This window comes from Simochromis diagramma, unplaced genomic scaffold, assembly GCF_900408965.1.
Source record: "Simochromis diagramma unplaced genomic scaffold, fSimDia1.1 OVJJ01000361.1, whole genome shotgun sequence".
Taxonomy (NCBI): domain Eukaryota; kingdom Metazoa; phylum Chordata; class Actinopteri; order Cichliformes; family Cichlidae; genus Simochromis; species Simochromis diagramma.
The window spans coordinates 6,746,777-6,772,715 of NW_024386860.1; the positions used below are offsets into that span (position 1 = coordinate 6,746,777).

Consider the following 25,939-nt stretch of genomic DNA (forward strand, 5'->3'; position numbering starts at 1 on the left):
TCGTCTGTCTGATGTGTCCGTTCTCTCTCTCTCTACTGGAAAGGACATTCAGCAGCTGCTGCAGCTACAGCAGCTGGTGTTGGTCCCCGGCCACCCGCTCCCGTCTCCTGCCCAGTTCCTCCTTCCACAGGCACAGCAGAGCCAGCAAGGTGGGGAGGCCCTTTATGGCAGAATAACTTATAGATACAGTCATTTAGACACAAGTTATACACAGAACTCATATTTTGCTTTTCTTCTTTAGGACTCCTATCGACACCAAATCTTATTCCGCTACCTCAGCAAAACCAAGGGAGCCTGCTCTCTGCTCCGACTAGAATGGGGCTTCAGGCACAGGTACAAGGAAACTTTGAAGCTTTAGTCAGTGGAAAAGAAAAACCCAGCCTCAGCAGCACGAGTCATTAACAAACACTTCTGTTTCTGTCTCACTCTCACTTTCACTCCTCCCGCTGCAGCGAGATAAGGGTGTGGAGGTGAGTGGTGGAGGTGTGACCACGGTGCCTTCCGTGACCTCTCACCCCGAGGACCCCAGTGACCTCGAAGAGCTGGAACAGTTTGCCCGCACTTTCAAACAAAGACGCATCAAACTAGGCTTCACACAGGTAAGTGAGACACCCCTCTACACCAACACTACATGCTTTGGGTTTTTTTGGTGAATACATTTTAATTTCTTTTGCTTTTAATCAGGGAGATGTAGGCTTGGCCATGGGGAAGCTGTACGGCAATGACTTCAGCCAGACCACCATCTCCCGCTTCGAAGCCCTCAACCTGAGCTTTAAGAACATGTGCAAGCTGAAGCCACTGCTGGAGAAGTGGCTGAATGATGCAGGTGAGATCACTGCAGTCACACAAACTGGAATATCAGATTGAGATAGAGATGATTCACAGTATTTTCCAAGAACTGCAGATGCACAGAGTAGGTGTTATGACTGTTGTCAGTTGAATGCTAAGCTTGTGTGAACGTGCTGGTGAATTTGCCCTTCAGAGACCATGTCCATAGACAGCACCCTGCCCAGCCCCAGCTCCCTGTCCTCACCCTCTCTGGGCTTCGACGGCGTTCCCTCGCGCCGCAGAAAGAAGAGAACCAGCATCGAGACGAATGTACGTGTGGCCCTGGAGCGCTCTTTCATGACGGTAAGATGAGTCAACTTATTATTACAGTGACTGTCTTTTTTTCTGTATTACACAGGATTCTTTTATCTTTATCCCTTTTATGTTGGTGTTGCTCATAGGTTATACACCAAAAAAAAACAAACAACTAAATGTGGATTTTAAAATATTAAAAAAAGTCACTGAAATGCTTACTTAATAATACTTAATCTTGCCCCAAATGCAAGATCCACCGAGGCAGACTGATCTGACAGTAGCTGGCTTCGCCCCTCTTAAAGTGTTTTTAAGTACAAATAAAGATGTTTGTGGTTTCCTGTCACCACTGTGTATGGTTTTGTTGTCAGCCTCGCAGCACTTGTAACAAACACATTGACAAATGAAGCCTTCAGCTTCATTAGACACCTGACAGTAAAGTAATTTGTGTACACAGCCTTTTATTTTCTGTAATTTTCAGATTTTCATTCTTTGTGGTTGTGAAAATTCTTCACGTCTTGCCGTTGTTAATGTTTTCCATCACGCCGCCTTCTGCAGAACCAGAAGCCTACCTCAGAGGAGATCCTGCTGATCGCCGAGCAACTCAACATGGAGAAGGAGGTGATCCGGGTCTGGTTCTGCAACCGCAGGCAAAAAGAGAAGCGCATCAACCCGAGCAGTGCCACTCCTCCTCTGCCCAACCAGCCCCCCACAGCCCCACCAGCGCACAAGCCACCCTGCTACAGCCCTCACATGGTACGCCTAGTCGAACGCATTGCAGCAACTTTCCCAAAAGTATTTTTATCGAAGTCGTCGGTAATAAACACGCCGCTGTCCTCTTTTTCCTCTCTGACAGATGTCCAGCCAGATGTCACAGGCCGTGACGAGTCTCAGCAGCACATCGGTGACCACCATGTCCTCCGTCTGCCCTCTGACTTCCAGCCTCACCTCCACCCACCCCTCTCTCAGCTTAACCCACACCCCACTCAGCTCCACTCCCTCCCCGGCAACTCCACCTCCTCCACCTATTCCTCCCCGCAGCACAGCCAGCCCGGCCACCCCCAGCCACAGCACACTCAACCTTAACACAGGGTAAGAGGCCACGAGGCCTTCACAGCAAAGCACCTCAGAGCACCTCTTACCACCGCAGCTTTCACCCAAATAAACGCAGGTTTGACGATAGTAACAGAGAGACATGTGTGGCGTAGCTGTTGTTCTGTCTTTGACAGATTTGATACCTCTCTGAGTTTGACGACTGACTGCTGTGGATCCTGAACGTGGAGCGTCATCTCTGGTGCTAGCAATGTTGGAAAATTAAAAACAGCAATTCAGTGCAGAAAAAGAAACGTTCCAGTTTTTATTGGCAACACCCGTTTTGTGCTTGTGAAGAAAATAAACTTTGTGCAAACAGGAAATATAATATTTTGGACATAACTCAATTCAAAGCTGTGACAAGCACATTTAAAAAAGATTAATTCGCCTCCACTGTCAGCAGAAGTATCAGAAAATATACATCAAAAATATGTGTAGGAAAAAAAGGGGAACTGCTGTGCTCCTTTTTAGCTCCATATTCCTCTAGACTAGCTCTGCATAATAATTCATAATAAGCCTGAATTATCTTATACCAGCTCCCTGTGCAGCTCCTCAGTTTATCTCCCTTTAGGCCAGTTTTCTTCTGATTGCCTCTCATAAACAAAATAGTTAAACAGAAAGTGAATAGGGCTGATGAGCCTGAGATGATCAGGTTAAGTATATTGTGCTCACTGACGCTATGTGGAGTCATAAGTAGACTGAAAATTTAGAGCCACCTGAAGCCTAAATATTTATCTCACACGGATTACATTTACATATACTTGTATCATTAACCCGAATACTAATTAGTCATTTAATATGAGTAATATTATGAAATGCAAAGGATTAATATTTAAAACCTATCTATGTACGTGGTTGAACATTAACCTTACCCACCAGCAACATGAAGTCAGAGGTGAATCATCGGTTTTAATCATTCATCTTCATCTGCAGTCTGAAAACACAACTGCATACGGCCACACATTTCCACAAACGCTGCTCACAATCAATACTGCACTGCTCCACGCTCGGTTCAGCTGCAATTTGTAGTTAAATGCTTTTTACTGTACACACAAACACACAAACAGTGACTGAGCACATAAGCATTAACTGATATCCCAGCATGCCGCTGGGTGCCACTGCTTCCCCTGTGCAGCAGTGCATGCTAACTCTGTGTGTGTGTGTGTGTGTGTGTGTGTGTGTGTGTGTGTGTGTGTGTGTGTGTGTGTGTGTGTGTGTGTGTGTGTGTGTGTGTGTGTGATTTTTGTGTTCACAGCTTATGGCGAATGGGTAAAAAGAATGGTGACGTGTCTAACTACATCACCGATTTTGCTGCAAACTTGAGGTGAATACGACTGAAGCACACACACACACATTACACACTTTAGACAGTTCAGATGTGTTTCTTCATTAGTTCATGTGAATTCTGTGTTAAGATGAATAATACTTCATTAGGTTGCTCTGTTTCTTTCTGCATTTCGAACCTCGTTTGCATTTGTGCAGCCAACAGTCAGCAAACTTCTGCTCTTTATACGTGCTGAGATGAATTTGCCTTCTGCCTGTCCTCGCCACTAAACCTGCTTTTTCTTCCCCTCCCTCACCTTTTCTCCTCTGCCTGTCTCTGTTTGTGTGTCTGCTTGCACATGTGTCGTGCTTGGTGCGTGTGTGCGCGCGTGTCACAACAGGAACACTGTGATGGGAGTTAACACAGGGATGAATCAAGCCCTCCTCGGTAACAATCCCCTGGCCACTATCCAAGGTGTGTGTGTGTGTGTGTGTGTGTGTGTGTGTGTGTGTGTGTGTGTGTGTGTGTGTGTGTGTGTGAGAGAGAGAGAGAGAGAGAGAGAGAGAGAGAGAGAGATTGAAAGGAAAATAGGAGAGAGAATAACAAAAAAGAGGAACAAAGCCTGCCTTCAGCCCCTCTCATAAACAGAATATAATTAAAAGGTCAAAGCTGAGGTGGAGGTGAGGTGGTGTGCAGTATTATTTCATTTCTTGAGCAGTCTCAGGGTCAGAGAATACATAAAAAGACCCATCTTCAGCAGAAAGGCGGTGCATCTTCCTCCTCTAAAACTGTTAGAGAAGTCATCCTCTCAAACACACCTACACACATAAATGTTAAAACTCAAATGCACACTCTTCAGGACCCCTACATAAACCTTCCTACACTCAAGAACAAGACAAAAATAGCCACAAAAAATCTTTTGTGTCCCACAAGAGTGACCAGGGAAGAGTCCCAGCTAACGTCAGTTTAGCAGAGCTAGTTTTTAACCTCGCTTTGTGGGGTGACAGCGTGAAGGGGGAGGGAGCTGCAGTAAAAAGAGAAGTGTGAGGATGAGTAATACAGTTAATACATGGTGGGTGAATCAGGTCGCACACGCTGATTACCGACTGGAGACACGGATGAATGGGCAAACAAGTGTGTTCATCCACAGTTGAGAGAGCTGCAGAGAAGAGGAATAAACTTATTTGTCATACATTATCATCTACATGCATGAACCCATCCCATCAAGTGTCTGTGTGTAAGTGACGGTGGTGGTTTACGTTAATGTGTGGGCTTGTTTCTGTCTTTGTGCTGTCTCACGCATCCTTTTCATCTTTTTATCTAATCATCAAAAATATGTTGAGAGTTTGAGGGAAAACCTCAGAAGAAATCTTTTCGAGGCAGTCTGTTTGGGAAGTTCGTCATAAGTCATCTTTCAGTTTAGGTGAAGTTCTTTTTATATCAGTAATTCAAATAGCAGGCAGAGGACTTATGGATTGTTGTCAGAGTATCTAAAGTCAACAGGGGATTTTAATCTTAAAACATCACTGAAAACCAAACATTATCACCGAAAAGCTAAAAAACCACCAAAAGTGTTCTTAACAGGCTGTAAACCAGTCAACACATAAGACATTCTCCACTTTAGAGCTGGCTGGTAGCCAAATACTTCTGTTAAAGTGCCCATATTATACTTTTAGTCTTCCTCTTTCCTTTAAAGGGGGCCTATTATGTTTATTTCCCCTTGCTTTTATTCTCGGACTCCACTTGAGTAGCTTTGCATAATTCACAGTTAAAAATAATCAGCATAAATCAGCATAAATGTACCTTATTTTGGGCCTCAGTGCAGCCCTACTGTTCACCCACCGTCTTGGAAAAAGCAGTTTTATTACCTCTCCCTTTAAGGCCACACATTTCTCTTGGAGCGTTTGTGGTAAACAACACAGAGCCAAGATGATAATATTAAATATAACTGCTCTCGATGATCATACAGAGCCAACGGTAGGAATAAACCTTCTTGTCAATGTTCCAAGTAAATATATTTCTAAAGGTGCTATTGGCATGAAATTCTCACCAGATGTCAGTAACAACCCATCCAGTCCACACATGCAAAACAAAAAACAAAAACACAGATGTCCATAAGTTATGTGTAGTGATGGTAAATGACACAGGGTAACAGTATTACTGAAATGTATTTAATACTTTGTACAAAAGACTTTATTGGCAATGACAGCCTAAAAACGCCTCATGTATGGAGAAACACCTGCATTGCTCAGGTGTGATTTTGGCCCGTTCTTCCACACAAACAGTCTCTGAGCTTTAGTCATTTCATAGATTTTCAGTGGCATTCAGATGATAGGTCTCCATGTTATTCAGCAAACCCTAAATGATCTTCAGCATGCTTTTTCTTCAGCAATGAAGTCCTGTGTGGCACCTGCTGATTCAAGGTCCTTGGCTCTTGGATAACTCTTCTGATAATTCTTTTCACTCCAAAAGATGCTCGCAGGTAGCTTGAGTAGATTAGAAATTCTTCTGTAATGCCATCACTATGTCTGCAACATTAAAGTTGCGAAGGGCTTGAAGGCGCTCATTAGTTTTACCCATCATGAGATGTTTATTGTGCGAGATCTTTTTATAGGCCACCAGCTGGGACTAAACTAGATTACTTTCTAATTACAGATGGATTTTAGTTGGTTAGATGGGTTGTTAGTGACATCTGGTGATAATTTCATGTCAGCAGCACCTTTAGAAATGTATTTACATAGAACATTGACAGAATGTAGAATAGATAGATAGATCTAGCATATGAGACACGGTGACTTGATTTTACTTTCTCGCTCAGCTGCTTCTGCAACTCTAAAATGTTTCATATGCAGGGGCGAAGAACTGAACTTTTATTACTTACTCCATTACTTTTTTTGAAACCATATGCCATAACAATAGAAGAAGATGGCAGTGAGACCTGCTATGATGTACGGAGACGGTGACACAAAAACACAGGAGGCAGAGCTGAAGATACTCAGATATTTATTGGGAGTGATGGAGATGTAGTCCGAGAGGAAAGGCTGAGATGGTTTGCAGAGGAGGGATAGTGAATATATTTGAAAAGGGATGTTTGAGATGGAGCTGCCAGGTAGGAGAAAAACGGGAAGACCACAGAGAAGTTTCATGAATGTAATGAAGGCGGAGATGCAGAGGGCTGGTGTGACAGAGGAGGATGCTAATGACAGGATGAGGTTGGGGCAGATGATCCACTGTGGCGACCCCTAATGGAAAGAAGAAGATGATGCTACAGCAATAGACAAATCACAATATAATTACTAACAGGGCTAATGCTACAGTCTTTCTGCTTCTCTTTTGCTCTTTACTGCGTAACTCTAAGAGAAGGCTGTATTTACAAATGTTTCTTTTCCCAAAGAACAAACATTAGAAGTTGTACAGGCAGTTAATGCTTCCATCGAAGCTGCAGGTTTTGCCACAGTGTCGTGAAATTAACATTTGTTTGGCATCCAAGCCCAGCCTCAGGGGGTCACCTGCTAGTTCACTCCTCCTTGTCCTACTCCTACAATCCCAAGCACAGATAAATGGGAGAGTTGAGTCAGGAAGGGCTTCGGATCTGTGCCCGATCAACTAAGTGGGTCCCTCTGCTGTGGTGACCCACTGGGAATAAAGGAGCAATCAAAAAAGCGTCCTTGGCTTTGCTGTATAGTACACTATCGACCGCAGATCTTTGTTTTTGTTTTTGTGTGAGGTCTATTAGACAGCTATGCTATTTATGTACGTAACCAACACTGCCTCACTGTCGACAGAGCAGGGTGAAAATAGGCAGCATGAAATTATAAAAGCATGCAAACCTATTTCAGTAAATCCGCAAAATAAAATAAGCCTGCAGATGTGCGTAAAATGAGCACTTTAAAAAAAAAGTGTTCCTTATGCTAAACAGTCATAAACATGAGTGTAATTAAAATTCAGCTCTCTATCTTTGGTACAGTCTGTGCATGAAACAGCCAATCACAGATCTCCGATCAGCTAAACTGATGCAAACCTGATCCCCTAAGATTAGCTCGCTGAAGATATTTCACAATGTTCGATTATTTTTAACAAGCTGTTACGTCTCGCGCCAGTGTGTTGAAATGGGGACTGACATTAGGTTTTTTTGGAAAGAACATTTTCCCACTTTTTTCTAACACCCACTCGTGCGAAATGAAACGAGTTCAGGCTCGTTGTCAGGGTGGGATCTGTGCTGCAGGAAGTCATTTAGTTCAGCAGTGGAAGGTGAAGAAGCCTGAGAGAAGGACCACTGTTACTAAACTAAAGATGATGAGTCCCCAAAAGAAATAAGAAAAAAAAAGACAAATACTAAAAGCCAAAACTTAATATAGTATTGATTTTATATTCTGATATACTGTGAAAGTGTCCTCTGGCCACGGTGGGCAATTTTATTAACCTTTTTTCTCTCTCTGCCTCAGCCCTAGCAGCCAGTGGTGGCCACCTACCTCTTTCCACTCTTGAGGGTGGGAGCAAGGTGATGCTGGGGGCATCCGGGGGTCAAGGGGGAGGCATCCCCTCCTCCCTCTTCCTCAACCACCCCGCCCTCCTCCACATGGGCCAGAATCCCAACGCCGGACTGGTCAGCACCGCCGTAGCCAAAGTCTCCCAGTCCTCGCCCTTCCCCTCGGCCAGCAGCATCAGCCCCACACCCTGCTCCCCCTCTCCCTGCTCCAGCCCCGCCTCTTCCTGCTCCTCCAGCGAAATGGCACACAGCCCGCCCTCTCTGGGCGGGGCCAAGATCGAGTGACCCCACCAAGGGCCAATCAGAGAGGAGGAGGAAGGAGGATACTATAACCTCGCCTTTCACACCAAAGCTATCTCTTTCTCTCTCTTGTGCTCTTCTTTCGTTATTTTTCTTTTCCTCAATGGCTCTCTCTCTCCTTCTCTCCCAGTCTTTCGATGCCAAAAATACACAGAATGAAAGAGGAGAGATGGAGGGAAAGAGGTGAAAGAGGGGAGAAGGGAGAGAAAGGAGAAGATTGAAACCAAAAATCTTTATCTATCCAAAAAAAAAAAACCAAACAAAGATGGAAAGGAGGCAACGTGGGACCTTTTTGTCAAGAACACGTGATGTCGACACGGCACCTCTCCACTCTTTCTCTTTGAAGGAAAGCAAACCGATGACTCTTTAACGAAGAGATGGTAGAGGTGCTCGTCGAAGTGCATAAACCAAAAATGACAAAAGAAAAACTTTACTATATGACAAAGGAATGGCGCAAGGACAAAAAAAATGAAGAAGAGGAGGACTTTGCTTTCTTTTTTTTATTGTTGTTATTATTAATAAGAAAAGCTGCGGGTCTGAAGGAAGAGGAGTGGGGTGGATACGTTTAAACCAAAAATTTACCTGAGGAGGAGGCGGAGGAGGAATACACAATGACAAAAAACTAAAAAAATCCCAAAAAATCGACAACCATACCAAAATCACAAATACCAAAAACCAAAAATACGGAGAGAAAAGCTTTATTCAAAGGACGTGTAAATACTGAAGCTATCCAGGACCAGGACTCTACTGCTACTTCACACAACATACATACACACGCACACATGCACACACACGCCCATCCATTCTGCATCGACTCATCATGTCTGCGTCTGCTCATGTGTTTCCTGTAGGTTTGCATGTTGGATTACTTTGAGTGATTTTCAAACATCTGCTGTGTAAAAGCTCATATATGATTGTATGATATGTTTGTCAGCCCTGCTGTATCTTCATGTGTGTTTAAGTCTCTTTACCTACCTCTGGTCGCAAGAGCATAGGATAGTTTGACTTTAACTTCATAGCAGGCCTGACATGTTTTACACTTTGAGAAGATTTTTTTCTTTTCTTTTTTTTTTGTTAACTATTTATTAGTGCCATTATGAACGGTTTAGCTGGTATTTATTTTGTACGCTGTTGTAGTGTTAGCTTTGGAGTGTGAGTCATTGTCATTGTCATCTTCAGGGTTTCCGCCAGAACAGAGAACAAAAAGCTGTCGGGTCCAGCTGGGGATTTAAGGTGGCACTCGGTTAAAGGTGGCGCTCAATGGCTCCTCGCCCGCCGTCATGCATGGCCTACTGGCAGGACAGCAGGGCTGTGTAGGTGCGGCTTTTGCTATTTCTGTGCCGATGGTGAGAAAACGGGAGAAAGGGAGGCACAGTGCGTTTCTCTCTCCTCTTAACATGAAGATAAAATAATGTAGGCTATACCAGCGGGAGAGCGCGGTTAACCTTGTTTACATAACCAAAAAAAAAAAGATCCCAGCCAACAGCTTTAGTCTTTAAATAAGTAAAGTAAAAACTTGCCCCTCAGTTTGGACCCAGAGATCCCGCGAGGGGCTTGCAATACGCTGACGGAAACCCTGATCTTGATCTTCATCGTGGACGTGTCTGTCTTCATCTGGCATCTTGTTTTTAATGTGAACCTTCTCTGCAGGAACATACGTTACAGTGATAATAAAACGCTCATCTCAGCCCTCACCAAGTGCCAATAGTTCAAAGATAAAAAGTTGGCACATTGAGTTGATTTCAAGGAGTGAATGATTTTTTTTTTTTCTTATCGAGACCTAAACATTTTCTGTTGTGCTTAATCAGACCCGCTCTTTGCTCGATCTTAAAGATAACCCATTATCGGTGACTCCACGGCTTAAATGAACACGCCCTGCTAAACTTCACACTCTGAAAATGATGTTTGTAAAGAGTGGTGACCGTTTGGAAAGTATGAAATGGAGCTGTGATTGGAGATTTGCAGGAATCACCGTTTGAGATTGAAGGCTAAACAAGTCAATAAAGCCAAGTTTAGTCACAGCTGGCTCTCGTTCCTGCCTCGTCAATCAGCGTAGACGTCCTGACACCTGTATGTCTAGACATGTTTACTGATATTTGTCTGTTTCCATCATCACCCCATCAATCATTTCATTTTCCACCTCAGACTCCCATTAATTCTCAAATGGAAACCAAAGCATTTTTTCAAGGCTGGGCTTTTCTATAAGAGCCGCAGCCAAGACACATGAACACAATACAGAGACAGAGGTGGAGATGAGGGGGGCGGGGGGAGCTGAGAACAGGAGGGTAACACTGGAAGAAGCCCCCACTCCCCTCTGCTGTAATCCCCTCCACCCGGCCCGTCCAAGAAACCCAACTCGGGAAGGGGGGGGTTTCTTTATTTATACGGGACTGATCCTTTACTACAACAAAGAAGGGTATGCTGGGACACGCTGTAGTGAGGAGGGAGCAGGTGTCACATTTTTTTTGTTGTTTTTGCTTTTTTTTTTTAAAGAGGATACCAAAAATAAACCCAAACCAAATAAAAACCAAACAAACCCAAAACCCAAGGAGCGACAGAAGCAAACCAAAAAGAACCCAAACCAAATGTGGCTGGAGGGAGGAGGACGGGAGGAGGACACGGTGCAGGAGATGAAACAAACGAAGCATCGCTGTGTGTCTGTCTGTAAGCGTCAGGGCTGCAGTGCCAGCCTGTCTGAAACTGTGTAGCATGGATGGAGGCGACTTAGAGGAGCAACAGACGGCTCCTCCCCTCCTCTGCCCCCCCCCCCTCTCCAGCTCAGCTCTCTGGTCCTGGATGGAGCTAAACGCAAATGACCTCACTGAACTGAAATCTTATTTAAAAGGAAAAAAAAATCTGTTTTTATTTTTCTGTTGGTTGGTTCCGATTGTTTTATCTTTGCTGTGTCTCTTGATGCCGTTTTATGTACTGTACTTTAGTGCTTATTATTACTTATTTGGGATAACGTACTCGCTTACTTACTACAAGAGCTATTTTTTTTGTAGTCGTGCTAGAGATTTTTATCAGGTGGTTGGAAAAAATACTGTGAAAATTTAGCTTCCAGATTTTTATTAGATAAAGAAACGGACTGTCTCGGCAGAAAAAAAAACTGAAGACGAACACAATAAGCCAAAAACGAAAAGAGTTGAATAGCAAACCTTAAAAAAATTAAAAAATGCCAAACCAAATGAACCAAACCAAAAACACAAAGCGGGCAGGGACAGATACCGCCTTTTCTGCACAAAGGTGGAGAAGTGTGTTGGTCTCAGTTAGTCTGAGTGTGTTTTTCTGTATTTAAGCGGTTAGAAAAATAAAAGGTTAGCAGTGATCTCTCGTCACTAATCCCGAAACCCAAAGACAGCAGCGTGAAACGCGCTCACAGATACAGAACAACACACACAGCGAAGGCCTCGGTTAAGGTGATGTGTTGCAAGTTGGACGCAAACGTATCCAAAGAATATTTGGTTTGATCCGCACCGGAAAAAGACAGTCGACACACGAGAATCGTTTCACAAACCAAGCTTTAGATGTGGGGAGAAGGGGCGTGGTCGCACCTTAAAGGTGAATCCTTTCCTCCACGTTGACTCTTAGACGGAATGTACCTGTTAGTGCTTCTATAGATTTTGTAGGAAAAAAAAGATCTATGTTCTACTGCTTACTTATCGCTAATGTATTAAAAAGAAAAAAATGCTTACAAAAAAGACTTTGAGAAAAAAAAAGATCCTTAAAAAACATTGATGATAATAACTTGATTTTAGACCAAAAATTTAAAACTATCTCTCTTTGGATTTTGCTTTCTCCTTGTTAATCATGATTTAGACTTTTGATTGTACTATTTATTCAGGGTAGAGTTGGTTTGTTTGCTTGTCTTTATTTGCTATTTATTTGGTAATTTATTCCTATAGGTGCTTTTGTTTTTTCATTTTCCTATTTTGGGGATGTATTTGTCATGTTTTTCTTTTCAACCCCCTTCTGAGGTTCTTTCTTCTGTCTTCAAACCAAATAATACCAGAAATGCAAACGCAGGTTCTGTTGGGGGGGGGGGGGGGGGCTTATATGAAGATATTCCCTTCCTTTCCTCATCGAGACGACTTTCCTCTTAAAGGGGAAGGGAAGCACGCAGCGGTGAGAGGTAGCACTGTGCGGACCGACGCTTCATGATTTGCAGGGGCGCAGGTTTTGTGGACGTACATCCTGCTTTGTGTCTGGGTGTAATTAAAAGAAAAAGTCGGTCTAAAATCCAGCGTCGGTGCAGGGAAAGGATAAATATGATTTGCAGCATGAAGTGTTCTTTGAGGCACAATGCTGCCTCTGTTCTCTATCTTTTCTCCACAGGGAGAACACACAAAGCTTTACAGCTACACAACCAAAAACACAAAAGAAGAAGATCAACTAGGGCCAAGGCTTCGCTGTTTTTTACATGATAGAGAGGAAAGAAGGAGGCAAAGGAGAAAGAGGGTGATTTTGAATTCCCAGCTGTAAATTGCCTTCTAACGTCTCACTTTGTCTCCGTTTCTGTTTTTTCTTTCCGTTTCCACTTTTTGTGTAAGGTGCTTTTGCCTTCTTTTTAAATTTCCTCCATCCACTGTAGGATGTAAAAGAGAGATAGTTCATCATATACCTCATATTCTTTGATGATAAACCAAATAGATGAATGCTTTAAATCGCGGGGCTCCAGTGGGTATCGGGGTATGGGGACGTGTGGACTGTGTGCTTGTACTGACTGGAAGCGGGCACGGTGAGGTCAAAGGTCATTATTCTTTATGGACAAAAGGTTTGGGAACAATTTGGGAGGGGACCAAATCCTTGGATGGATTGTAGTTTTAGTGCAGTTTAGGGTTAAAAGGCCCCACTGGTTTACGCTCCAGTCTACACTCACACACACACACTCACACACACACACATGCCTTGTCCCCCTGAAAACCACCCCCGCTGTCTGTGTTGAGCTTTGAACACAGCCCTCTCCTCACATCCTACCCTCACTGCTGCCTCCCCGTCAAACATGCACTGTGGGCTTAAAGCTGCTCTTCTGACATCAAATCTGGATCTGTTATAGACTTTATAAAGCTTCCAGGTTTGTGTCTTGGAGCAACTTTAACCCTCTTTCGCCTTTGGGTCTTTATTGCCCAATCTGATCAGTCCACGTGCATCAGGAGGCGCCGTAGGGCAGGTAGCCACGGGGACGGCTGAAACCGAGCTTGCTAGGTGACGCATCCAAACACGTTTCACAACTCTGTGTGTGTACGTGTGTGTTTATGTGTATGTGTGTTGAGAAAGTGGAAGTTTGAGGGAGAGATGTACACATGATCAAAACATCTGGATTCTTCCTGAGAGTTCAGATGTTTCGTCTTTTTTTTTTCCCACTCTCTGTCTCTCTCGAACCTCAGGGTTTGAGGGACCGGGTGCAAAGTGCAGGTCTCTGTGGCGGGGATACCCCCTTAGCGAATGATACCAAAGTCAATGCCCTGCCATGTGACCCAGCGCGATGTTCACGCTCCCAAAAATCCTGACGTTGCAATAACTGTCAGGCATTCTCCTCCATAAAATCTTTACAGCAGTTGTTCTTTGTTTTTAAACACAGTTGCACACTGGAGGGATGAAATCTTCGCTTTCTTGCAGAATGTTAGATAAGGTTACAGTAGCATATAAAGCCAATGCGGCCATGGTGATGCCAAAGATTGTCTTGTAAAGTTCAGCTGTGAAGCCTCAAGTTTCATATTTTGGCTGTCGCCTTCTTTTATTCAAAAACAAGCTGTCACATTGGCAGAAATGGAAACTGAGGGTGGCTGCATCCTCGGATAGTAGCAACTGTCAGTCACACTAAATCCTCTTGACTTATTTCTTGCAAATGGAAGAGTCTCCTCCTGCTGGCCATTAGAAAGAATGCAGGTCTAAGGCACTTCCTCCCCCCCTCCCTTCTGGCTTGACTTTTCAGACCCATCTTTATATACAGTCTTTAACATTTTAACCACTGAGCTTAAGAGGTGTGGGTTGGTGTTTTGTTTTTTTAACCTGTGGATTGTAGAGGTGTTGAACTGAATCTTTTCTCAGTCACGCGTCCCACAGTGGAGACTAGAAGTGCTGTTGTCAGATCAGCCTTTGTACACGGTAGATCAAACTGGCTAAAAAAAAGCCACACATGAACAGGTTTAGATTTTGCACCAACCTGAAAATAGCTGATTGAATTTAATGCAAATGTTAACGCTTCTGCTCTCTGCTGTATGTACCAAAGTGCATTTAAACTGTAGTGCTTCACTTAGAATGAAGCTTTGATGACTGACTGCCAATGCAGTGAGCCAACATGTGACTGAGGGTAAAGTTGAGAGGATGGTGGTTTATGTCGGTGTGACTTTTCTGTTCATGTTTCTCAACACCAGCTCTGCTTGTGGATGTTAGGAAGGCGTAACTTTAAAGTATTAATAAGGCTCCCTATAGCACCATGAGTTATTACATCCTGGAACTTAGAAGAAAGTGAATGCTGCTTCCTTTCTTTATGCTACACCAGTCTACCGACAACCCTGGACTGTAGCTTCAGATCTCCCCTACAGTCACGATCATCTTATCTAACAATCAGCAAGAAAGCGAATGAGCCCATTTCCCATCTAAAAAGTCTGACTATTCTTTCAAAATGTGAGAAAGTAGTCAAATTTCGTCGCTGCGCATGAAACCATGAGAGATGTAACTGCTGAAGAGTGAGAGACACAGCAAGCTGAGCAAAAGAAAGCTCGTCTTCCTCTGCCCACTCTCATCCACACCGACACGCTCTTCCTCTCCTTCATCCATCCCTTCTCTCTCTCCCTCTTCCACAATACAGCTTTAATCCAAAGGTTCTCCTGCAACACAGCAAAGCAAGTCAGATGTTAAACAATAAAACCAAAGAGCTCTAACTTGACCTTCTCTTCTACACAAAGCTTCTCCGCTCCATCCTTCACCTCTCTCTCCCTCGATCTCCATCACACCCTTTCTGTCGTCTCCCCTCTGAATCCTTATGTCACCTAGCGAGCCGGTCTTTGAAGCATTAACCTCAGCTATCCAAAGGGATATAATAATAATGATAATAATTAAGATGATGATGATGAAATGTATATTTTTAAGTATTTGTCATTGGAAAAATAATCTTAAGCTTCTCATAATTATGATGATCACGGTGATGACGACGATGATGACGATGATAATGAAGTTTCTCTTGGTATCTTTGTAGCTGTTCTGATCCTTCTTAAGTTTGTGTCCTTTCTGCTTGTGCTGCCAGAGTACTGCTTTAACTACCATCACCTCCCTCCCTCCCTCTGCACCCACCTACCCCTGCTTTTCATTTGCTTCACCCCGATGTTTGGTCCTAACATCTACCTGTATGACCTTTTCCCCTGGATGTTTGTCTACACCTGTGTGTGCGTGTGTGTGTGCAAAAGAGAGAGCGGGAGAAAGAGTGAGCTGTAAAACTCTGACGAGGGGAAGTTTGAGATTTTTTTTGCTGGAAGCGGTCGGTGGGCCGACCTAGTCTGTTGAATCTACCTGTGGGTGTGTCTGTGTGTTTATCTGTGTGTGACTGAGCGGGATTTGGGTCGTTGGAAAGTGGGATGGGTGTGGCAGACAAAAAGATTGTTCTTTGGAGAATAACGAACTCCAACACATGACCTGTTATGTCAACTGTAACGTGCTGTTTGCCAACTTCCCAGTACATGTAGCTTTAATTCCCCCTACCACAATAGTTCGTGTGTGTGTGTCTGAGTGTGTGTGTGTTACTGCGGGTAGGGCTGCGTGACTGTCACTCCTCCCCCTTTTGTGTCTTCCATCCTGTGAGCAGCCCCCCTCCCCTTCTGTCTGCCCCCCTTTATTCTCCCTTGTGGTAGCAAGTTAGCCTTTTACTGTATTTATCTTGAAAACCAAAAAAAAGGAAGAAAAATAACTGCTTGTTCATTGTACAGTGTTGTTCATTTTAAGTCATTTTTGTAACTGAAAGTGTTTCATTCATCCAAATAAAACAGGAGACAAAAACTGTACAGACGATCCCCGGCTGCCTCTCGTCTGTTCTTCTTTCTGTGTTGAACCACAGGTTTCACTTGGTTTGGCGAAACCTCATCACCGAAACAGGAACTGTACCTCAGCTTGTCATGCTGGGATTTATCCAGAGGAGGGCACTGTTAGATTTGATATCTCTCCTAACAGAGGCCTGTTTACCATCCTCAGCTGATGAGCTGACCTCCTCCAGCATGGAGGACAACATGTGCCCAACATAAAATCAGTGAATACTTTAAATAGCTGCATGGATTAATCAGTTTTCCTAACCATAAAGTGACCATGTTAAGTCACTTATGTGACAGTTCCAGATTTTGAAACTGAAAAATGTTTCTTGCCATGTGTTTTTCTGCTGTTTCTACAGCTTTTCATGTTTTTAGCTATAAAAGGCTCTGGGGTATTGTCGTCACCATGGCAGCGCAAACACGCAAATTTGTGAATGTGATAACACGTAAGAATTTGGTACATCTGCTAAAAGTCTTGGACAAGTTCAAATCTCAGTGACCTTGACCTCAAGGTCAGAGGTCAAGTTTTCTGAAAACCTTGTGAATGCAAAAGCTCAAGAATGAGGCAACGTTGGATTTTGAACTTGATACCAAACGTTTATCTACTAGGAGTGCTGAGGGGCAGCACTTTGAATGCCACTGCTATTTTTATTGCAGGAATTGGCTCACTCATATGGCATGGACTAGAATGTTATCCGATCTTAAACAAAGATTGACAGCAGGGGTTCAAACAGAGAGTCATTTCCTCCTAAAATGTAAACCATTCAGTGAACTAAGGAATGCTTACTTTAACCAATGATGCACTGTATTTCCATATTTCAACGAGCTAAACAACATTTGATCATTAAAAAGTCACACATGTCCTTTCTCTTCCTACTTCCACAATACAATTAAGTTATATTTCAAGTCAAACCACTCAATAAACAGCTCTGTAAACAGCTATACATCATAAACACACACACAGAGCTGTTTATTGATTTGGGCTGAAATTTTATTTTGTTTTATTGTTCTTTTATTCCTTTATTATTTATATTATTTATTTTGGGTTGGAGCATGGACCAGAGAGTGCAGAGAGCCAGCTTCACCTGACAGTTTTACTCATTATTCGTGGCTATAAAGTCATCAGGTTACCAATAAACATCAGGACCGCAGTTTAATTTTTTACAAAGCTTTATGTTAATTTTCATTTATCCTTTGAGTTATTAACCAAAGCTAAACTATGGCGTGTTTTACCATCGCATTTACTAAAAAATTATATGGCAACAAATCACAACAACAGTTGCCTCAAAACCCTAACCCTATCTGCAACTTTTTTCACTTTTAGGTCATTGCTGCAATAACAAATGCAACACACTGGATAGTTAGTGCTTCTCACTTAGTGAATCCATCACTTTTCCTTATCTTGCATTATACACGGATGAATATTTTTATGTTGATAAATAACACATTTGATGGCTGTAGAAACTAGTGCAACAGAGAATCCAGGCTCCATCCTGTCTTATATCAACGCTGAAGGCTGGTGGTGGTGGTGTATTACACGCCACGGTCCAGAGGAGTCAACATCCATGTTTTCCAAAAAGAATTCCAGATTTCCATTGTTATAACTGCATAAAAGTTTGCCGGGTTTAAATGCAGTGGGTCCAAAGACTGTAGGCATCCAGTATTGATTGGATGCAGCCTTGTCCCTATCACACAGAGATTTTTCCAGATTCTCAGAATCTCTTGATGATATATACTCTAGATGAGATATTAAATGTCTTTACGATTTTACACTGAGTAACATTATTCTGAACTTGTTCCACAATTTGTAGAAGTTTCTACAGATTAGTGAACTTTTGAAAAACTCTCTACGATGCCCACGATACTGCTCTTTTCCTAGTGGATGTGCTGATGGAGGACATGCAGAGGGTTGCTGTGACAGAGGTGGATGTAGAGATGAGGTGAGATGGAGCAGAGTGTCCACTGTGACGACCTCTAAAGGGAGCAGCCAAAGTAAGAGGAAGAAGAAGAAAAAGATGCAAAATGTTCCAAAAGGGTGAACAAGGGTGATGACATTTTCAACTTTTTTTTTTACCCCATCACAGATTTTTTTGAGACATGTTGCTGCTATGAAGTTCAAAATAATCTTTTTTAAAAATAATATTTTAAACATTTGATTTATTGTTATGTTTTTCTGCATTTTATTGTGACTAAATTAATAAATGAAATATGATGCAGCAAAGTGGTGGTTAGCAGTGTTGCATCACAGCAAGAAGGTCCTGAGTTCATTTCCACCATCAGGCTGGGGTCTTTCTGTGTACAGTTTGCATGTTGTCCCTGTGTTTGCGTGGGTTCATTCCGGGTACTCCGCGCTCTCCAACAGTTCAGAGACATGCAGTTAGCGGGGATAAGTTAACTGGAAACTCTAAATTGCCTACAGGTGTGAATGTGGGTGCGAATAGTGGTCTCTGTCCATGTGTTAGCCCTGCGACAGACTGGCGACCTGTCCAGGGTGTACCCTGCCTCTTGCCCCCTAAGACAGCTGGGACCCTAAAAAATATAAGCAGTAGAGAATGGATGAATGGATGAATGGATGAAATATGGGTTCATGAGATTTGAAAAAGAGGTATTCTGTTGTTCTGTACTTTTGGAATAGTTATATCACGAGCGACCGATATAGGATTTTTAAGACCGATACCATAAACAGATTTCACTCAGATTTGTTCTGTGTATTTATTTATGATTCCCCTTTAATAATATAAGAATATATAACAATTCAGTTTAAAAGCAATCTTGTTTTACTGGCGCAAGTCATGGATTACTCATTTACACTGTGCTCAGATCAGCTGTTACTGCATTATGTCGCGCTCCTGGATAAATCGGAAGTCAGAAATTCCGAGTTCCCAGTCAGAAATTTTTTGTGGAGCATCCCCTCAACTTGGATTTACTGCTAGGGAAGTGGAAACAGACAAGCATACCCAGAGTTAGCCACTGTGTGTAAACAGCAGTAAAGATTTTAATCTGTACTGCCACTATTGTGTATTTGTGACTAACTAATCCATTTGCATATAGAGCAGGCTCTATCTGTGAATGTGTTATTAGAGTGCAAGAAAAGAAGTATAATGCTGTATTGCTAGTGATAGGCTCTACTTTGCTAAGAACTAAAACAAAATCCAGTTTTCCTCACTTTTCCTGGAACGCGTTAACTCGGGAGTGACGGCATCCGATTTCCGAGGTATCTGGAATGTGTCATAAGTGGGAAGTTGTAGATGTTCATTTGGTGGGCAAGCTATGCACCATCAACTTCTACAAAATAGTTTATTTTTGTGAGTTTTCAACTATCAGCCGTTATAAATACAAACACCGATATTGGCAAATCACTAATATCAGTGATATCTCAGCACCCACGATACATCGTTCAGGCTCTACTACCTACTGTGTTGTGGATGTCAGGAGTACATGCTACAAGTAAGAGAGAATAAATCTATCAAAGTTGCAAGTTAAAGCTTCAATTTACATTTGACACATTGTTCTATGACCTATTATCCATATTTTTCATGCTGTAGATAATTAGTATTTTCAGTACTGAGCCATATGCTGATTATTTTAACATCCATCACATGCTTGGGGGGGAAGAGCCATCACAATTTACCACAGGTGATTCCTTTTTCCAGCTTGAACCAGCATGCTATCAATCAGCTGATGAATAAATTGATTAATTGTAGCAGATCTAAACCATATTAGTTACACATGAAAAAAGTGGGTCAAAACAACCCACTGTCTTGAGTAAAACCGATAAAAATAAAAAGCATCCTCAGCACACCGGCTCAAACTGGATCTATTTAATGTGAGACGAGCTCATGTAGGCGAGGGCTGCAGACTCTCATCATGTGTCCCCACACCCTGAAGATAAGTTCTCACCCAGCACACTGGGAGGTGGGGAGGAGACAAGAAGTCACGTCATCCTCATCTCTCCCTCCATTTATTTTCTCTCAGCTGCGTCAGGGGGCAGCTGCTAAATGACAAACAGCACTGCATACATTTGGCCTTCCCCGATCTTGTTTCCTCATCCAGAAGTGCATGTGTTTGTCTCCTCGTCTGACTCTTTTGTTGTTTCTTTCCTCGTTCAACTCTTCCTCCTCATCATCATTCCTCTCCCTCTCTTGTTAACTCCTCTCCTTGAGTCTGTCTCCCTCTTCCTCTCTCCTGCTCTCCCCTGCTGTGTGGCGCAGTAGGTGGATGATTAGGTAGGATGCTGGAGTGTGTAAGTGTGACAGCTTTCAGACACCCACCTCCGAGTTGAGTCACGGACGGCGGTGGTGAGCATGTGATCCTATCACCAGGGTGACTCGGGTAGATCTGTGTTGCTGTGTTGTCGCTTCGATACGTAATGTTTGTTCTGCTCCAAAATGTCGACTTCTTGGAGGTAGCTGAGAAATCGTATTTATACATCTAAAGAACATGAACTTTGTTTCTGATCGTTCATTGCAAATACAGTTTTCAAAGGCTGAGTTTTCTGTTCCACTATGTATTTGAGGTTATTTCATTTAAAAGCTGTTTCTAACCCAATCACAATATGCCTATAAGCATTAAGAACCCATTTATATAGATTTAGATCCATTAGTCTTTGGATGATGACACAATGTTTACAGTTTTTGTCACTGTATGTCATCAGAGGGGATTTTAAATCAAACAATAATGTTATTGTAGTGCAGACATTCAGCTTTAATTCAAGGGGTTTAACAATTTTTATACTTACTGTCTCCACTTTTAGAGACTCAAAAGTTAACTGTACAGCTGACTGAGAGTTTCAGGTCAGGCTAGTTTGTTATTTCGCGATAAATTAAGCAGACAAACGATCTGGAGTTGATTCCAAGTGTTCAAGTTGAAGGATGTTTGCACTAAAACTCTCAACATATGTCCAAAGATGTTGATGCAAGTGAAGGAGGCCATCATTAAGCTGAAAAAGCCAAATAAACCTCCCAGAGAAATAGAAAAAACTTTAAAAGTGGTCAAATCAATGCTCCAGCCAGCTCAGACACTTGTGACCCTGTTCAAACCTACACTCATATAACACACAGAGCTGCATACAGAGTCAGGTAAAAGCCCCAAATGTCTTACATTAACAGTAATATTTAAAAAATTCCCTGGGAGGCCTGGGAGCTTGAGGGTTCTTCACAGTATCTTTGCTCTTCCTAGGACTGCGCTCTTCTGGACAGAGATCTCAGGTGTTGTTCCTGGAATCTGCTGGAGCCACTCGAATAGCTTGGGGGTCACTGCACTGAGTGCTCCGATCACCACTGGGACCAGTGTTACCTTCAACCTCCACATCTTGAGCTCTTCTCTCAGCCCTTGATACTTGTCCAGCCTCTTGTGTTCCTTCTTTCTCATGTTGCTATCACTCGGTATAGCTACAGCTGTCACTATGGCTGTCTTCCTCTGCTTGTCCACCACGACTATGTCCAGTTGGTTAGCCATCAACATGTGTGGTAGGTTAACTAGCTGTAGATGTGAATTTGAGCATGATCTGTTGTCCATCTCTCTGTGTTAGTCTCTCATACGAGGCAGGCTCCCAGCCCTCTGCGGCGGGATAAGTGGTTAAGGAAATTGATGGATTTGCTCCTCTAGAACATTTCCACTTCCCTGAGCATACGTGGAAATTCAGAGGTGGGGAGGGCGCAAGCACATCCACCAAGAAAGAACAGAGCAAGCATCAACATCAACAGATATGTTGGCACAAAACAGCATGAATGGAAGCGCTGGGCTGGAAGTCGCTTGCAAAGTGGAGGAAACCCACTTGCATGATGGGGAAAATGTAGAAAAAGAGAGAGAGCGGGAAGAGGATAGATGAAGAAAGTTAGTTAATCGGGAAATGCAGTGGATTAGCAAAGCAGAAGTGAGGAAGTCCACCTGACATGCATGTGTAGGTATGGCAGGGCAGTGGACTTTTTAAAAAGATTGTTTAACACAATCCTGGAGAGTAAGAGGATGCCCGAGGATTGGAGAGGAAGTGTACTGGTACTGATTTTCAAGAACAAGGGTGATGTGCAAAACTGTAGCAACTACAAGAAGATCAAATTCAAATACCATGAAGCTATGGGAAAAATTGTTCAAGATAGGTTGAGAAGAAAGTTGACGATCAGTGAGCAGCACTGATTTCATGTCCAGAAAGAGCGCTACAAATGTAGTGTTTGCTTTGAGAGTGTTAATGGAGAAGTTAAGAGAAGGTCAGAAGGAGTTTCACTTTGTCTTTGTGGATCTAGAGAAAGCACATGATAGGATGCTGCGAGAGAAACTGTGGTACGGCATGAGGAAGTCAGGAGCATGTGAGGGTGTTGCAGGACATGCACGAGGACAGCGAGACAGTGCAGTAGGAGTGGCAGATGTATTCAAGGTGGGGGTGGGATTACATGAGGGGTTGCCTCTGATTCTCTTCTTTATAGCAGTGGATAATGGAGAGGCTGACAGACGAGGTCAAACAGGAGTTTCTGTGAACTATGATGTCTGCAAATGATATTGTGATCTGTAGTAAGAGTAAGGAGCAGGTGGAAGAGATCCTGGAGAGGTGGATGTATGCGCTGGAGACGGGAGAAGAGCGGTTTGGAGATAAAGTCAGAAAGGCAAGGCTGAGATGGTTTGGACATGTGCAGAGGAGGGATAGTGGATTCACTGGAAAAAGGGATGCTGAACATGAAGCTGCCAGGCAGGAGGAAAAGAGGAAGACCACAGAGAAGATTCATGGATGTGGTGAAGGAGGACATGCAGAAGGGTGGTGTGACAGAGGAGGATGTTAGAGGTGGTGAGAGATGGAGGCAGATAATCTTTCTGTCGTGATCTTTAAAGGAAGCAGCCAAAAAAAAAGACACATTGCTTATTTTGTTATAATATGAATAACCACAGCTCAGTTTGGAAATAGTACTGGATTTACTGCCGAGCTTAAACCACACATGTTTACTTCTTTTAGGTAAACTCTGCTTGTGTGTTAGCTTCTAATGCAAAATAAGATCACTGCTTTTCTCAGATCAAATATTGTTGCTATGTAACAGCTCAGAATCAAAATGTCACGACATCTCTTGATAGTTATCATATCAGGGAGCAAATTATATCGCTGTGGCACTGATAGGGATCATAACACTAAATGTTTGACATCATCTGCAAAACGACGCCCGTAAAAGTCGCTCTTCATGACTGTAAAACCGCACGGTGGCATGTAACCGGAGAGCCACATATCTGGTTAGGTGAGGAGTCGGTTAACACAGTTGTAATTCCACTGGGTTTGGAAGAATCCCAGTAAAGGTGGAACTGGCTACAAATAAGGCCTCAGTGTGTCAGTGGTACGCGAAGACAGAATGCCAGCTGTCAGTTTAACCAGGAACGCTGCCAGAGTGTGTGTGTGTGTGTGTGTGTGTGTGTGTGTGTGTGTGTGTGTGTGTGTGTGTGTGTGTGTGTGTGTGTGTCGGTGGGTGCCAGTGAGAGGCAGTGCCAGCGATGAAGTGCCACTAAACAGATCTGGTTTCCCTCCCTGAGGAGCAGTGCGTACGTGTGTGTTTGCGTGTGTGTGTATAAGTTACGGTGTTTTGTGTGGCAGCCACAGCTACTCTCAGGTTGACCTCCTGCTCTCTACTAAAGCCCCACAGAGAAAAAATATTGGTTTATTTAACCCAAACTGTGGCTCATGTGCTAAACTTATCCTCTAGAAATTGTTAAAGGTAGTAGCAATACTTCAGTTCATTCTCACATTTGTGGAAATGGAAAGTTCCCAGTGAGGATCCCAGTGCTGCAAGAACTGTGTCTGGACCAGACATTTTTCCCCTTTTGTTGTCATTTTTCTTAACATATTGTTGTTTTAAAGCAAAGAAAAATGCACTCGAGGACAGTCGTGGAGCTTTTTCCCATTCTCTGGTGCTGCTGCAGCATTTCTCTAAACCATAGCTCTAATAAATACGTGTCTGTCTGTTTCGAGTGGGAAAGACAAGGACAGTGTCACTGTTTTTAGTTCTTTGACAAAGTTTTTACTTTGTGTTGCTTACTTCTGCGAGAACCACGGGCTGCTTCGCCTTTACCAAAGAAATATTTCAGCTCTTAATTCTTCCACAGAAATCTCTTTAAAAGCATAAAATGAGTCAATTTTCTTCCATTCATCTAACAGACTTCTTTGAACAGTTTATAGACATACTTGGCCTTGTCTTGTCAGCACCATTGTTATTCAATCACTCAAAGGTGTACATGTAGAAAGTGTTTAAGACAGGCGTTACTTCCTAAAGCTTCATGGTGGATGAACTCAAAACATCTTGCTTCTTTGCTTTCTTCCTGTTGTCTTTTCAGTTCACTGAAGTGTTTATAATGTATTTCTTCATGGTAAATCTGCAACCAAGATATAATCAGGATTATATAAATATGCCACAGTTAGCAGTGGATATGTTGTATGACTCTGCTCTCTAATCCTCCTCCTCTTATCTCTCCTGTCATTCCCTCTGCTTTCACCTTGTCAATAAAATACTGAAAGCCTGAATGAAGGCAGGATGCCGGCACTCCATGGAAATTAACATCAGAGTGCTCTGGGAGAGATAAGGACGTGACAGCCATTTAGTGCCTTCTTCATTCCTTCATCATTGCACTTTTATGAGCATTTGAACAAACAAACACATAAACTCCCTATAAGCTAATAGTGGGAACAACATGAGGGCCAACCGCCCCCTGATTGACACGTCACCCAGGGCTCCCGGTGCCCTGAGAATCCCTCTCACCTCCTCACAGCCTTACAGATGATGGCTTTTATTTTGTTCACTCGCTTCACTCCACAATATTCATACCGGTCTGTTCAAACGAAATCAATAAGCTGTTCTGACAGCCCCATCTGCTTAGAAAGACGATAAGAAAAAAAAAAAAAAAAACGAAAAAGAAGCCTGCCAGTGGGCCTTGTGTTTCGATTTTTTTTCTTTCTTTTTTGATTATTTGCTCAAAGGTGAAGCGAACCTTCACAGCCAGACAGGAAATACTGACTCATTTGTGGCTGTTCTGAATATTCCTGTGACAATGTTGGTGAAAAGGTTCAGGGGTACCATAGCATACCAGTTTTGATCTGTTATATGTATTCATCATATACTAGAGGATTACAGCTACAATCCTAAAACCAGTCTTTGCAACCAGGGGTCAGAGCACCAGGATCCCCACCCTCTGGCCACCACTCGGTCCACAACTGGCATGGAACTTAACCTCCAAGAATAAGCACCTTAAACTCCACTGCTATGGCTCAGCTGAAGTGGAGGAGTTTAAGTATCTTAGGGTCAGAGCAGGAGAATGGCAGACGGATTGGTTGTATGAATGCTTTACTGGCATGTTGTGATTAACAGAGCTGAATCTGAAAGCTAAGCTGTCATTTACAGGTTGATCTATGCTTCCACCCTCAGCTACATTCATGAGCTCTGGATAGTGACTCTAAAGAGCTCTCCTTTAGAGATAGGCTGAGGAGTTCACTCATTCTCAAAAGGAGGCATTGAAGGAGGTTCGGGTATTTTCAACCAGGAGAAGTCCACAAGGTAGATCCAGGACATGCTGAAGAGATTATATCTCTATATATCTCTCAGCTGGCTTGGGAACGCTTTGATACACCGCTTTTGATTACACTGCTTTTGATTACACGGCTTTTGATTACACTGCTAACCCTGCTACTTGTACCCAGATAAGAAAACAGACGGATGGATGGACGATTAC

General features: G+C 43.0%; 1 protein-coding gene and 1 long non-coding RNA gene across 5 annotated transcripts in view; one reads left to right on the plus strand and one right to left on the minus strand.

The window, feature by feature from the left end:
• The window catches only part of pou2f2a (POU class 2 homeobox 2a), a 67,531-nt gene extending 55,677 nt beyond the window's left edge, over positions 1-11,854 (plus strand). For all 4 annotated transcript variants that reach the window (XM_040030179.1, XM_040030180.1, XM_040030181.1 and 1 more), the window contains 10 exons: positions 44-149; positions 242-333; positions 453-599; positions 685-826; positions 983-1,131; positions 1,639-1,836; positions 1,937-2,172; positions 3,428-3,496; positions 3,837-3,910; positions 7,882-11,854. In XM_040030179.1, coding sequence (XP_039886113.1) covers positions 44-149; positions 242-333; positions 453-599; positions 685-826; positions 983-1,131; positions 1,639-1,836; positions 1,937-2,172; positions 3,428-3,496; positions 3,837-3,910; positions 7,882-8,210 — 1,542 coding nt within the window. In that variant the 3' untranslated portion in view covers positions 8,211-11,854. The remainder of the gene's footprint in view (positions 1-43; positions 150-241; positions 334-452; positions 600-684; positions 827-982; positions 1,132-1,638; positions 1,837-1,936; positions 2,173-3,427; positions 3,497-3,836; positions 3,911-7,881) is intronic.
• On the minus strand, positions 6,423-8,009 carry LOC120732510. The gene is made up of 2 exons (XR_005695590.1): positions 7,909-8,009; positions 6,423-6,678 (listed from the first exon to the last, which is right to left on the minus strand). It is a non-coding gene; the product is annotated as an uncharacterized LOC120732510 (long non-coding RNA).
• Positions 11,855-25,939: the final 14,085 nt, after the last annotated feature.